We start from the raw sequence: 15,828 nt of genomic DNA on the forward strand, positions 1-15,828 counted from the left end.
TAATTTATTTTAGTTTTATACAAATCGAATACTACTTACGATAGTCAATTTAACGAATAAACATTTTACCCGTTGAGTTTATTTTACAAATTTACCTTTGTATCATTTATTTTGTCATTTATTATAAAAACCTCCATAGGGGCTTTTCATTATAAACTTATATTACACACGTTTGCATTTAATCAACTTACTGCAGTCGTATTAATATTTAATTTAATTTTAATCGACTATGGTTAAGCCAAAGGAACACAATGTGGAGAATTATGAGTGAGAAGAGAAAGCAATGTTGGTCAATATATTTATAGTTAACCCACCATCGATCCATAGGGAAATTTAACGAAAACGGGGTGTCTCCCAACGGGCGGGACCCGAAAGTTTCGCCAAGCTTGGGATTACGGTTCCGAGGGTCGGTCGATTCGTGACTTTTTTATATCGATTTATACAATAATGTATTCGAATCATAGATTATGAGAAACACTTTCGGACAACTTCACGTTCCTTTTTTGAAATTGTAAATAATTAATGGAATGAACGCATTAGTTTTCTTTTTAATCGAGAAACTGCATTGTTCGAAATATAAATTCTTCCCCTATGAATGGATTTTGCGATATAATAGTGATGTAATGCATGATTAAGACTGTAATGAGTCGATAATAAGCTAGTACCCAAGAGATGTGTAATATCATGTCTACAATGCCTAATTGGCGCCAGTGACTGAGTAGCGAGTGATCAATATACTATTATCCAGTGACTGCGTAAATAATATATAATATATATTATAGTTGATATATATGTTAATAGAACAGTTTATCAAAATAGTTTTTAAACGTTTTTTTAATATGGAAAAATATGATTATAGTTTTTTCAGTGGTTAATGGAATAGATGAAAGTTTGTAAAATACAAATCCATTACAAAATCTTGTTATTTGATATTTTTTTCCAGTTATATTTTAATATATCATTTTACATACTGGCAAAATAATTGTGAAAAGATTTTAAATGGTCCAATTCTGTAGTGATGATCAAACATAAAAAAAAATTTGATTTACCCAGTCACCGGAAATAAATTAAACAATAAAAATAATATCTTAAATACTATTTATATTTATAGTGTTGTAAAATTATACAATAGTACATATGTATGGTGGTAAGAATATGTGTATTAAAATTGAAATATTAAACTACGGCGCTCTGAAATAGTTTTTTTTTAAGAATATACATGAAAGTCCAAAATACCTGTTTCACGATTAAAGCATTAAGTTTCTGTTGTGCAGTATAATATATTGTGGCATCTGATGAATATTGTAGCAATTTAATAATAATAAATGATATTGAAATATTATATTATACGGTCCGAGTATAAATTGTATGTAAGGTAACAAAAATTATCACAATCAAGTAAAATAAAACAAATAAATATTAATTAAACAAACCATGAAACTTGTAAATATAATACCAATAACTATACATATAACAATATATAATTTATATTCATCACATGCCATGGATAAAATTATATATACATATATTAGTTTTAAACATATTTGATAGGGTGTAAGTTCAAATGTTTATCAATAAGTTAAAATTGTGTAACAAAAATATATAGAGTTGATAGTAAAAATAAACTGTGCCCCCAAAAATAAACACCTAACAAATATATCTCGCAAAATTAAATAAACATAAATATAACAATATTTTCGCTGTTTATTATAAATATTAATTTAATTAAATAAATGGAAAAAACAGTTCAATTATACTCGTGCATTAAATTCATTATATAAATTTAAATTGAATTATATATATAAAATTCGTAGGAGTTTATTTTCGTAGGCGCACAGCTACTATCAAAATGAAGCTGATCAATTTAAAATCGTAGAGATATGAAAATAATGCGTATGCAATACACAAAGATAGTTGCTACTCGCAGATGCGGCGTCAGTTCATTTGTACGTTTATTTATATCTACCCGGTCCCGAGCAGGCGTTTATTCATTTCTTTTATATGTAGAACATTCTACACGTGTTATATATTGTATATTTAAATTTATATACTACCGGGCCACAGCTGGACGCCGTGCAAACATGTCACAACCTTTCATTTATTTTTTTAAACAAAATAAGCTTTTAAAATGGCTGATTGGCCCCCAACTGCGACCCAGCAGAGGCAACATTTACGTTAAATTACATGTTAAGAAAAACCCTAGTTCGTTTTATTTTTACAATAATATTCTCAACTTTTATCCTTTATTTATAAACCTATAACCCAACTTAACGTCGACTTTTATAAATCCTATGCTTTGGCACTAACAAATCTAATTAGATATTAATTTTACATGTTCATTACACCTCATCAACACTTTCCGATGTTAATTTACATATAATAATTATATAATAAAACGTATTATACATGTATAATGATAATAATATGAGTTTCATATAGAATATGTAATAATTTAAATTAACAATACACGCAATAGGATTTTCTAATAAAATCAAATGCCGGACTAAAATATATATAGTTCATGATATTATTTGAGCACCACTCGGCATATTCAATAAAACAGGATCATAATAAATTCTTTTTCAATCATAACATATATATGCAATTATAATTCTGTCACAATATTTTCAATGATAAAATCCAAGTAAAACCTAACCAATATAATGTGCACAAATTTCTAAAACAAAACAGTTTTATATTGAAATAATAAATAACATACGTTTAAATTGGGTCATTCAATTTTTAATAAACACAAACGGTACACAAAATGACTTCACACATACAATCGCACATAACAGTTCGATGATATATATATATATATATTTATAACAAAATGCCTATATTCGAAAATTTATTATAAATAACACATCAAGACGCGTATTAAATAATTACTTCACTAGTAAGTGAGCCTCATAATATACACACGTCACTTTAAATTACTTTACCCTAACGGGACACGACAAATACTAGGCTATCACGACATCTATAAGAGTGAAATCGAGGAACGGACATAGATAAAGTTGTGAATTACTTGTTAAAAATATGCCTATGTTACGATATAGATACTACGGTATGCACTAAGGATACTAATAGAGCAGTGTCACGAATTTTTGTTATGTTTAATAAAGAAATAGATTTCATTTGTAGCAGAGAAATAACCCTGGAAAACTCATATAGCGTCAGCCAGTCAACTAAACAAAGCAGAGCTGTAAATACTTAAATAGTTTATTTTTGAAACCCAGAACGTACAAGCGTATATATTCGTCAATACAAATGTTTATATTGTGCGGGGTTCGAACCCGTAACCTAAGAAAATAAAACAATATGCAAAAAACACAAAGGTCGTCTTCCGTTGAAATAACCCGCAAAATCAAGCAAGTGCCTGACAAAACTAAAATGAGCGATTGACAAATTGCTTGATAGAAAAACATTAATGTTTAATAAATTGTGTGATTCAATACCGAAACAAGGCATTTTCTACTTGGCTGGATAACTCAATAAAGGGTCCTTAGAAAACACCACGAAAATTCGTACACCGCGGCGCTTGATGTCTCTTTGAGCTTTTATTGGAGATTTCATTTTCAGTGCCTGTGTGCAGAGATCGTATTACCCAAAAAGACATACTGACAGACGTCCTAATCGGTAAAATATTTTACTAGTCTTTTTCCGCATTTTCTATATTTTATGTACAAAATACACATCGTGATATATTTAATAATATATACAATTACTGATAACTGGTGATTAGTGATATTGTAGCGCTATCGGATACACTTAATATAACGTAAGCTATTGAACGTACTGCCAACATTTTTTCTATGTCTGCGTGTATACTAACACTATTAAACATTGCAAAAACATAAACAGAACAAATCCTTTACATTCTATATTCATTATATACTTTTCATTCTTCTAATATGCAATATTTGTGACTACAATATCTATAAAACAAAATTTAATTTCGTTTAAATGAAATCAATCTTTCAAAGTGTTTATTATTTATTTCAGACTGATATCTTTTAAATTCATCATTATCTGTGTCTTACTATCTCACTAATCTACCATTACTTTGGTTCTTTTAATCACTGCATTTATCAATTCCATTGCTGTAAATTCCTGATATTAGGTAGACACTCGCAAGAAATCAATTTTAAGGTCACATATAACATTTCTCACTGTTCCTAGATGCAATACTCTTACAACATAATCTAATGTAGGCTACTGTGTCTCAATTCTACCTTTACTTGATCCATTATGTTATGTACAAGTTACTTAATACCCTAGGGTAATGTCATCGTCTGTGATCCCTCAATTGTTACTATAGAGGATACAGTCACCACTTTGTTTATAATCTACCTTATGGAAACGAGTTCTGCTTCATTTATCCTATTAATTCTTCCATTTCTTACTTTGGTACAAAATATATTTCAAACAACTTCCCAAATGCTTCCATTAACATATTAAATTGAATATCAGTACGATCTTTGACGCTTGCAGCACATCTGTCAACCAAAGTGCATCAATGTTCATACCTGGGCAACACATTCCATCTGTCCCATTAACTAAAACTTCATTTATAACCTCTTTATCCGTATTAATTAGAAATATAATTATATAATTTAACAAATTATACTCGTCAACATTAATCTGTATAACATTCTAGTTAACATCACAATCGTTTAATAATATGCTGGACTTAACTACGCTATTTAACGTATTAAGGTATTTATATTTACCGTCTTTCGACTTAGTTAATGGAGACGTGTGCGTTTCAACCACGTATTTAGTTATAGTATTATACATAATTATAATTACATCGTTCGGCGAAGTCTAAGATTAGTTCTCTCGTAGTTGGGGCCAGCGGGCACTGGCGGGGGTCACCGGTGGGCGACGTGGATTACTGCACGATGATATGCGGCGCCGACAACAGCACGGCCACCGTTGCGATAATTGTGAATAGAGTGAACACGAACAGGCAAAACCTGGTGACAAGCATATCCTAATTAATACTAATAAACACTGTATAGAAAATAAATACATAAAGAATATTAACGACATCAAATCAAGATCAAATTGTATTCACATTGAAGAGATTATTATGTTTTCCAACAATATTTTCTCCTTTTTCCCCTATTTATTATTTACTATACTGATAGTAAGTACACTAATGCCATCTAAACATCAAGATCAAACAGACTAGAAAATGAGAGGTCGTAGCGTTTCTGGTTTAATACCCAGAATAACGCTCAAGAGGTCAAAAATTCAAAACGGCCTGACGCCGTAAAAAACTTGTGTGTCAATTTATATTTCTGACTCTCCAATGAAGGAAGCAGCGATATCAAATCAAATTAATTCGCGAGACCGCAATAGGCCCACTACTTGCCCAAGTGGCAGGTGGCGGGCACACCGCCATTTCAAAATATACCGAGCGAAATGTGGACATGTCAAGTGTTGCTTTCACCGCAACATTCACAGTCGGTTGACAATGCTTCTAACTACCCCATCTGGTATGGTATGCTTGTTTTTGTTTATTATAGTTAGAAACTCTTACATTGTTATTTACAGTTAATATTGTTATTATTTATTCGCTTCTTGTTTGAACTGATGTATATAGAAGTTACTTCTATAGCAATAAAGGCTTTATATGTAGCTACGTGCTCAATACAATTATCAAATATTCAGGTCTCAAAGACCAAAAAGTAAAGTAATAAAAGCAGTATTTGAAAAGGGTTCGGAGTTCAATAAGCACGTGCTAAAACTGGACTGAAATTCACACCTCTAACTTTAGGAATTGTTAAATACAAAAGTTTTCCTTTCTGTAAAAAATTACAAATTTGTAATATTAGTTAAATCGTTGTAGAAAAATTTAAAGGAAACTTTCTTTTTCAGAAAAAAAATTGTTATTACGATCACTTGATTTGTATTTTTCTCAGTTAAAAAGAGAATAAGATAAAATATTACAAGCAATGAAAAGAGGAAATAAAAGTATATCAATAAAAACTCTCGACAACGTTACAATATTACAAAAATGTATGAACCTATGAAGAATGCAGAATCTTTGGCTTTATTTCTTTATGCACTATTTTTTTATTGTATTCTATTGTTTCTCACAGATTCGCGTTAAATTCTTTAGGAAATAGGTCAACAAGTATTCAATTCTAAAATATACAAATTATATTCTTTGCTTGTTTAAAATCTATAATATAACTATACATATAAATAAAATTGGAGTGTCTGTTTGTAATATTGAAATAACCGTTTTTTACTACATGCATATGAATATAAATACGGAACATACACCAAAATAACATTTTTAACAATTTTTGTCTGTCTGTCTATTTGTTCCGGCTAATCTTTGAAATGGTTGAACCGATTTTGACGGGACTTGTTTTGGCAAGTAGGTAATAAGGAGTAACTTAGACTACTTTTATTTTAGAAAAAATAAAGTTAAATTCCACGCGGACGAAGTCGCGGGAACAGCTAGTCTATAATATATTAATACGTAAGGCAAATATTTTCACCACTTCTTACGAAGATTGCGTGGGCGGAAGAAGGCGTGCAGAATACAAATATTTTTTACTTTTGCATATAAAATACATTAAACTAATTATAAAAACATTACATTCACATATATATGACACATATACGCATATATACTATATGTATAATTTTTTGTCTTTAATATTATACCTAATAATGTTCAAACTTCTAATTTAAATTAATCACGGTCGTATTTCGATTTCTGAACGACAACTAGATATAAGAAAGCGATGATAAATTTAAAAATTCTAGAAATCTGAAAACATTTAGATAAGACTTTCGTATTTTAATGGACTAAGCTTACAACTCAATAACAAGTCGGTACCTGTCAACAACCATCGCAGCGAATTTCCAGTCGCTGATGAGCTCGGCCTCTTCGTCGGCCTTTTTCATCCTCGCTGTGATGAACTGCAGCTCCCTGAGGATGAGGTGGAGCTCCCTGTGGTGGCTACCGAGTCCACCTCCCACATCCTCCATGGTCGACGGCCGCACGAACGACCGCCGGAAATCCGTGCGAAATATTGAACACCTGTTGGAATTACTCATTATATAATGTCAACATTGTTCACCGTAATCTCTAAGAGAACTAAACCCATAGACCACCGAGACCGTCCCTCGGTCGCCCCCTACCTGCAATTGGCCGAAAGCTTGATTGGCATTAAAGTCATACAAAAATGTGTCTCTTAGAACATGAAACATTCTAGTCAATTAATTTTACGACCTGCAATTGCTAATTAAAGAAAAAAAAATACCCAAAAACTGTGTTACATTTTCTTAAACTATACAGCATCAAGTTGCTAATTTAAAACGAACGAAAACGAAACGAGACGAAAAAAACATAAGATTTCTAAAAGTCCTAAAGTCTAAAGATATAAATACTGTAAGCACTGATAACATAATAGTACATATACGGTAATATAGAAGAGATAGTTTAACGATAAGACCTCCTTTTGTTTTAGTTTATGAACACTTATTATTTTGTTCTCAATATCCATAAAGAGTGTAAATAAATAAATTTAAATAAAAGTAAAAGAATCACCAAATTTTTCCAAGCACTAAATCCAAAATGACACAAATGAAAATAATTACAGTGCTGTAATCGTTTGGACTGGAGACCAAGCTATATAATTAAAGTCATCAATCACTCCCATAGCAAATGTGGTGTAGGTATTAAGGAATGAGGCAGCAACTCTAAGACAGGGCTTCAATCTAGAATTTTAGGCAACAAGTAATCAGATGTTCGCAAATTTAATTGATACATAGCTATGCATACTAAATTAAAACAGTTATTTAAATCAAATGAAATCCAAATCAAAAATAATTTATTCATGTAGAATGCATGTTAGTCGCTTATGAACGTCAAGTGTTCTGTATTAATATTTTTCCCTGCCGTCCAGTTCAGTATACAGATTCAATTGCGAACAACTGGCAAGAAACTCAACTGTATTTAAAAGTCAGTTTATTTTCCTTGTTTACTTATATAGGTGTCTATGTCTAAGGTTCAATGAAAATCCCGTACATGTAGCGCTATTTTCATACACGTTTGTCATTTAAGTAATCAATACAAGTGAGTAATATGCTTTGCTTTTTTGTTAATAGGCTTTAGGAGTCATCTTTATTAATTTAATAATAAATAACAATTATTTGTTTAGAGACAGTTAATTTGTCAGCCTGTCTATCCCGCCTACTTAACTTTAGATAAATGTTGTTCAGAATTTATGAATTACCATAGCTAGCAATAAGTAAAGAAAGAGATATATTGATGAATTATGATTTTTAAGAATATCATAGTGATTCGATTTTCGTACGTCAGTACTGAAACTGTGTATTAGAGGAAATATAATTTTTGGTAAATTTCGTTATTAACATAACGCTCTCAGCTTTTATCTACGTACTCTAAAATAATACGAGCATATATATATACTGTAGGCAGGCCTCGGCAGAAAGTTCATTCCACAATCTAGGCTAGCAATATGTACTGATCAGGTTTTAAAAATACGTACTTATATAGCCCATTCATTGAGCAATGTTCTAAGCTATATATCACGCTACGATAGGGGACGAACTACAATGAAAAATTATTACAAAAACGGGGAAAATATGACCATATGCGTTGCGTTAGTTTATTATATTTGAGTAACTATTTTAATACCAAAACGTTAGACTCGTCGCGAATATGTAAATTCCGTTACAACTCTGTGAACACTATTCTGAATTATTTCTACGGACAATCAATCATGCGGCCCATTTATATACTTAATTACTACCATCCGTAGTCTGTGTGGGCAGTTAGGTACAAAATTTGCTTGAATTTTAAATAAAACTTCAAGCAAATGTTGACCTAACTGCCCATTATTAAGGTAACCAAAAATTCAGAAGTAATGCTATAATGAGTGACTGGAGGGACGATTTCAAATGCACTGCCGTAGTGGGGTGTAGTAGGAAGGCTGGATGTATTTACGAGAAACATCAATGAATGTATGCCTGAAACACCAGCAGCGTCACTTGCGCCTTCCTGATCCTTTAGAAACCTTAATATATCATAGAAAACTCCCTTGCTGTAGTCTCTAGAGAAAACCTCGGCAGGAAGTTCATTCCACAATCCAGGCTAGCAGGGGGGAAATGGGATTGTTAGTAATGTGGACTAATGAACCCATTACTAGCAATGTACCATATCAGGTTGACCTCCACGCGGTTCCCCCTGGAAACCATCGTGTTAAATTCCTGGTGAATTTGTCACGATGGGCTAACTGACCTGACCTCATGCTCATATTATCACCCTCCACTGGTGCCCCGCCAGCGTAAACCGTTAGCGCAGGCGGATGCACCATTCCATTATCACATACAAAAAAAAAATCCAGGCTAGCAATATTCACTTACCCTGGCCCCAAATTCCCTGTAGATGCCGTACTATTAGGCGGTGGCGGGGCATGTCTAAAATCATCATCGATATCCAACACATTGGCCAACAGGGACTTAGATGAACGTTCTTTAAGCTCCAGTTCACGCATTCTATTGGACATCATGATTGTCTTCCGCGTTATCTTCTTCCCTGGCCTGGACATGCGCAGTATCCATGGCAACCATTGCAGGAACACTGTTTTTATCTGTTCGATGGAACGTATTGTTAATATTTTACATAGTATAAAACAAGTCGCCGCCGCTGTCTATAAGCTAATATCTTCAAAATTATGCAACCTTATGTATTATATTTAATTTAGTATTCGTAAATAGAACGAGTCATACAAGAAAAAGATGTATATGTATAATACATGCATATTATAGTACTAAAAAGTCATAACTTCATTTTAATGCATGAGTGCATTCCAGGGCGAGTCTAGTATACTTATATAATGAACTATCAAAACATATATGTCTCGATAGTTCAGTAAGATTATATTAAAAATAATCTGCTGACAAAGGATTTTAGAAAATTTCAACTAACTGATTAATAACTTAAAATGAGTTGTGCAAACCCACAAGAAACAACTAGTATTTTAGTGCAATTATTCGTTAATTTCTATACGTGGTCGATGCCTTTAGGAAACATGACTGCTTCAGAAGTATCTCATATTGGAAACATCTCATCTCATTCCCAGGGGGGAGTGTTGTGTGGGCTGTTGACCCCATTGCTAGCAAGTATTGCATAGTCAAGTTGATCTCCACGCAGTCCCTGTAAACCATCGTGTTAAATTCCTGGTGAATATATCACGATCAGCTAACTGACCTAACTTCATGTTCAGTTTATCAACCTGCACTGGTGCCCCGCCAGTGTAAACCGTCAGCGCAGGCGGGTGGCAATATTCCATTATCAAAAATCTTATATATGTATACTGTATATCTAGAGAGGTAGATAATTAATTGTACAAAATGTTCGTAAATATACAATTACGATCTTTGTATTATCCATACAAAGCTCTCAATGCTCTGAATGTGGAAACAATGTCACGAGATATTCGTAACGAAAAACAAAACCACATTGAAAAATAAAAGGAGCTCGCAAACATTTAGGAGTACAATGGTCCGGACAGTAACGCGTCTATTTTTACAATTTGTTCGGCGTTTTTTTGGGAGATTATTACAATATATCCGTACCCTCTTTCAGAAACCTGGTAAAATCTTCCATTCTCTTCGTACCTAACTGTGTGACTACTTTCCTCTTTATTGTTCGCATTTCCGACTTCAAAAGAGTATGATATGCATTTATTGTTTTTTTTAATGTACGTTGTAATATAATTATTAATATTATTATATGGACTACCGTGTTACATATACAACACAGCCCTATTAAAAAGTGTCGAAGAGCAGAACTTGCATGCGCCGAAGAATGAATGAAAGTGCAATGTCCCAATTTAAATATAGTAGTTGGACAGTTTTAATCGAAATATTGTTAATTTCATATCAAATTTCTGAATCGTTGACTATTTTCTTGTAGCAACTGTGGTTTGCGTTACGATTTCTGAGGTACATTCGTTCGAACTTTGAACGATGTCACACATATTGTAGTTATAGTTTTAGGTAGTAACAATGTAGTTTTTTAAATAAAATTTAATTTAAATCAAACTCATTGTTTTTTTTTATACTCGCTAGATGAGACTGCCGATATTAACATTTGTGAAGTTAAAGTCGAACACTATTATCAACATGAATACATTTTTGGTACAAGAAATACATTGTATGGAATTAAAGAAATATTTGTTTTAAAAATGAATAACTTACCCACTGTGGCATCTCATGTATATCAGCTGTTCGATGGTGGTAATTTAATACCACCACAGTCAATACCACAGATGATGCCACCATGAACATGATGCAGTTGAAATACGTTCCTGTTACACGCAACAATAAGAAAAATATTATAAAAGGAATCATAAACATGATATAATTGTTTGAAAATTTTAAAATAAATATTTTAATGATCAAACTTTTCATATACATCTACAAGATACATACATACATTGAAAAATTTATTATAGTGCATCTGAGCTTCGTGGATTACCAACAATAATTCCTTAACATTACCATAATAAGAAAAAAACGAGGTCATCAAAATTAATATTGAAATAAATAAAAACTTTAAGGAGAAAATTAAGTACTTCAACGTTAATTTAAGTATTTAATTCATATTTATGTTTTATCGTTTACGTATAGTTTATGTTATAACAAATTGAAGATTTATAAACGTTTATAATTTATTTTTAATAACATACAATGGCACAGAAACAATAAAATTCATGCATTTTAGTTGAACATGCGTAGTTTACTACGGTTGTGAGGTTAAGCTTTTGCAGGTCACATCAGCGAATGGCTCATTACTAAGTATTTTGCACACTTAATCTACTCGTATTAAGTTACAAAATGAATGATAATGCTCATAAATTACTATGATAAAATTTAAAATGCGACGAATAATCACAAAACAATATATACATGTAGTTTTGATGTTCACCTTATTTAACTGTCCCGTTGAATAGGCTAGTGTTTTAATTATTTCTTTTGCAAACTTTGGTATCTATTATGTCATTATACTTTGTTAGATTTATTAAATATATTTAATTAAATAACACTAGCCTTTTCAAAATGATTTAACACTCCTATAGCATAAGCATATTTTAATAATTCAGAAGTTAATTTGATTGTTTAAACAACTTGTGCTATAAGAGTTACCCTGAAATTGATAAAGGAATTCTGCTTGTTATCTCCAGTTAATCCCTTTGTCAATATGACAGTAAGTTTATTAACAGTCAATTATAGTGAGGAACAGACCAGACAAAGTTGCAAGAGCCGATGTTCGCGAGATACTTGGAGGCTGGACCCTCTTTACCCGCATCCACTTTGTTGCTATAAACCGCTGTTTAACTTTATATCCTGCTTTTAAACTGCTACAAGCAAATCAAACCTACATATTTATAAGCGTATTTACATTTAGTTTTAACAGGAGAGTTGTGCATTTAGACTCTGTCATAGTTAGCTCAGAAAAATTACATGCTCAATATCAAAACGTGACGTCAGCAGTCGCATAAATGACCTCTACATTACTCAATAGGCCAATCGGAATAGAATGTAGAATAAAGTAAAATAGGAAACACATGAAAAGAAATTTGAATGTATGGACAATAGAGGCAAGTGTTGACACAAAGATGTTAAATTATTTTAATACATTACAAGAAGATCGGATGCCTGGATTCGAAAAACTTTTCGAAGAGATCCTTTTTATATGATGATTTCATATCTCTAATAGTACAGCTAATATTTTTCTAGCTTGTACGGAAAGTGCAATAACTCTATATCAGGTGTCGAGAGCTGGCAAGAACCCTGTAAAAGCATAGAATAATCTCCAGAAATACGGAGGCTCTAAATGCAAGTTGAAGTTAGGAAAAGTAAGAATATACGTTTCTTTTTAGTTTTAGATATTTCAAGCATACGGTAGCATTCTATTTAGATCTTTGTTAAATTGGTGTTTCAAGAATGTGCAGAGGAATATACTAGAAACAAAATCCACGTTTACTTTGTCCAGAATCCTGTAACAGGTTGAACAGTAAATATTCCTCGCAACACATTCTTATTTATTTGTTTTAAGAAAGAATCTATTTTTATTATCAATTCATTTGTTTATTTTAACAATCGTTTAGATTAAGAAAAATTTTGGCAGTGAACGCGTGGACGTTTCTCACCTATTAGGGGGATCGCCTCTGAGGTTTTTGTGATGACGTGCCCCACCAATAGGGAGAAAACAGTTTGCGACAGGAGAATTGTAACACCTGCAAAGATCAATATCATATTCTATAAAAAATAAAATGTTCTATTTACAACGTTATCCACAAAACCTATAAGCATAGTTCGTGTCCCATCCAGTAATGAAAATGATACGAGTACTTTCATACGAGTAATACAAGACCTCATCTCCTGTTAGTGTGCTGAGTCGGTATCAGGGGCTCAAGTCAAATCATAAACAAAACAAAACCAAGTAGTCATGCATACACTATTTAAGAGAGGGTTTTATGCAGTTTTTAATTATTTAGTTACAATAAATTATTAAAGTTAGTGTTAGTAACAGAGGGGTTGATTTGTTAAAACTTTTATATCTTACACCACCCTCCAAGTATCTATACCGTGACAGCCACAGTATTATGGTTGAACTTCATGATAGAATGGAATATTAATAATTTATTAACAACACTGAAAACAAAAAAATGTACAAAGAAATTTTACACACCGTGGAATCGATTACGCGTTACAGTGATAACAAAGTGACAGATAAAGTAAATACAATCGTGAAACATCGAGAAGAAGTAACACTGATATGTATAAAATATTAACTTACCTTTTCAATCCAGTGTTCTTAAGGAAAATAATCGTCAAAGTTATATTATGAAATCATGCGCCATGCCACTCCTCGTGTAAACATTTGCGGTACCATTAGAAGAAACGGTAATATTTAAATTCCTCGAAAATTAGTTGATAATGTAGCAACGAAGCTTGAACCAAGAACCGCGAAATCGACTCCAAGATATGGAAAAATACGGCAAAAGAAAATTCTTTCTTCTATGAATATTCCACATCATTTTGCTTTCGATGAAATGCTTGAATCTCATATTTACGATCAAAAATTATAATTACAATTATGTAAAAAGCAAAAAGCATGATTCGATTAATAAAATCTATTAACTCCCAATAACTTGTTGATACTGACAAAATAATATTATACGATTAATGACATTTAAGCTTACAACCATTTAAAGCTAAAATATTTAACGTACATAATTTACTCCTTGTAATGTTTTAAAATAACTTGTAATTTAAATTTATTTTATAAATAAACAATAATGAGAGCTGAAGAAAACAATACATAAAAGTAAAATAAAATAAACAATAAGAATGTGATTCCAAATAAAAATAACATGGGATTAGAGGATGAAACTTTAAAAGTAGGGAGAGGTTTGGGTAGTGTACCTAACAAGGGGATTGCGTCGGAGACCTGCGGCAGGGTCTCGGCTACCAGGTTGAGGAACACCGTCAGCGAGAGAAGAATAGTGACTCCTGCAATCAAACACATTGTTAACACCCTGGCGATGCTTCTCCTCTTTTCAGATCAACCGCGTACTATTCCGTGTAGCAATTTTACACAACTCTCCAAACGTTCTAAATTTTTCTTTGTAATAATCTCAAAAATAAGTACGGTTGTAATTTTTTAATGAATGATGATGAATTTGGAATATATCACACTGTGTGGTGTCTACTCCATATAATACTTACCGATGTATATACATACTCTGACTCTGCAACGTCGAGGGTGTACTAACACGGATACAGACAGTCATACCACACTCTAGAGACAATCTAATATTCATTTTAAATGCACGTTGCTTCCCACCTCGTGTAAAAATATTTAATCATGTATTACAAGTTCTCAGCTAGATCCATTGAATTGACGATCAAAAACTTGTTATCGGAAATTTAAAATTTGTTCTTGCATGTATCAGATGTAATATTTAGTTTAAGAACGATACAATACTGCTGTTATGTAGTCAAGATTTCAGTCACCAGTAAGAAATTAAACGTTGAAAATTTTGGCATTCAACTTTTTGTTGTTTTTATTCTGCAGGAAGCATCGTGCATCTTTAGTATCACTGGTGTCTCCTACAATGCAATACCTATAAGAGGAACTGCGTCCGATGTCGAGGGCATCTTTTCTGCCACCAGGTTGAGAAACACGGTTAACGACAATAATATCGTCACACCTGTTGACACCAGCGAATATATGTATACCACGCTGGTTTTTATTATTTACAACATTATTTTTTAGTCCTATATCATCTCAGGCTTCTATTTTTAGTACATTTTCACACGTTCTTTCGCCAGGTATATCAACATTTAATTATTCATTATATAAAAATGTATAATTTGAAATTTTATGAATTACAATTCTTAACAAATGTATATAAATATTACTTACCTAATGTAAGTTTCTCCCCCGAGTCAGGAGGTAAAGTGAAGCCCAATAGCGCCATAGAAGAGATGAGAACACATGGCACTATCAAGTTGAAGAAGTAATAAAGAGTTCGTCTCCTAATCATAATGGTGAAGGTCACGTCGACGTACGGCTCCGGGCAACATGCGTACGTTATGGTGTTCTTTTTTCCAGGCATTCCTATTGTAAAGTAAACAAATAAACAATTACCTTCAAAATTTTATTTTCGTAATAAAGTCACTTATTTTATATATTTCATTCAAAGTCTTGATGAAATAATACATATTTTTTTTTGCATTATATTTTTTTCATGTAGT

General features: G+C 32.1%; 1 protein-coding gene across 1 annotated transcript in view; it reads right to left on the bottom strand.

The window, feature by feature from the left end:
* Positions 1-3,266: 3,266 nt before the first annotated feature.
* The window catches only part of LOC131848828 (neuronal acetylcholine receptor subunit alpha-7), a 55,616-nt gene continuing 43,054 nt past the window's right edge, over positions 3,267-15,828 (bottom strand). Inside the window, exons 7-12 of the mRNA XM_059198772.1 lie at positions 15,497-15,691; positions 14,494-14,580; positions 11,260-11,369; positions 9,421-9,647; positions 6,866-7,069; positions 3,267-4,982 (exon numbers count right to left, since the gene is read on the bottom strand). Coding sequence (XP_059054755.1) covers positions 4,898-4,982; positions 6,866-7,069; positions 9,421-9,647; positions 11,260-11,369; positions 14,494-14,580; positions 15,497-15,691 — 908 coding nt within the window. The 3' untranslated portion in view covers positions 3,267-4,897. The remainder of the gene's footprint in view (positions 4,983-6,865; positions 7,070-9,420; positions 9,648-11,259; positions 11,370-14,493; positions 14,581-15,496; positions 15,692-15,828) is intronic.

The sequence above is a fragment of the Achroia grisella genome, unplaced genomic scaffold, assembly GCF_030625045.1.
Source record: "Achroia grisella isolate CSIRO2021 unplaced genomic scaffold, CSIRO_AGI_Agris_v1 utg5968, whole genome shotgun sequence".
NCBI classification, from domain to species: Eukaryota; Metazoa; Arthropoda; class Insecta; order Lepidoptera; family Pyralidae; genus Achroia; species Achroia grisella.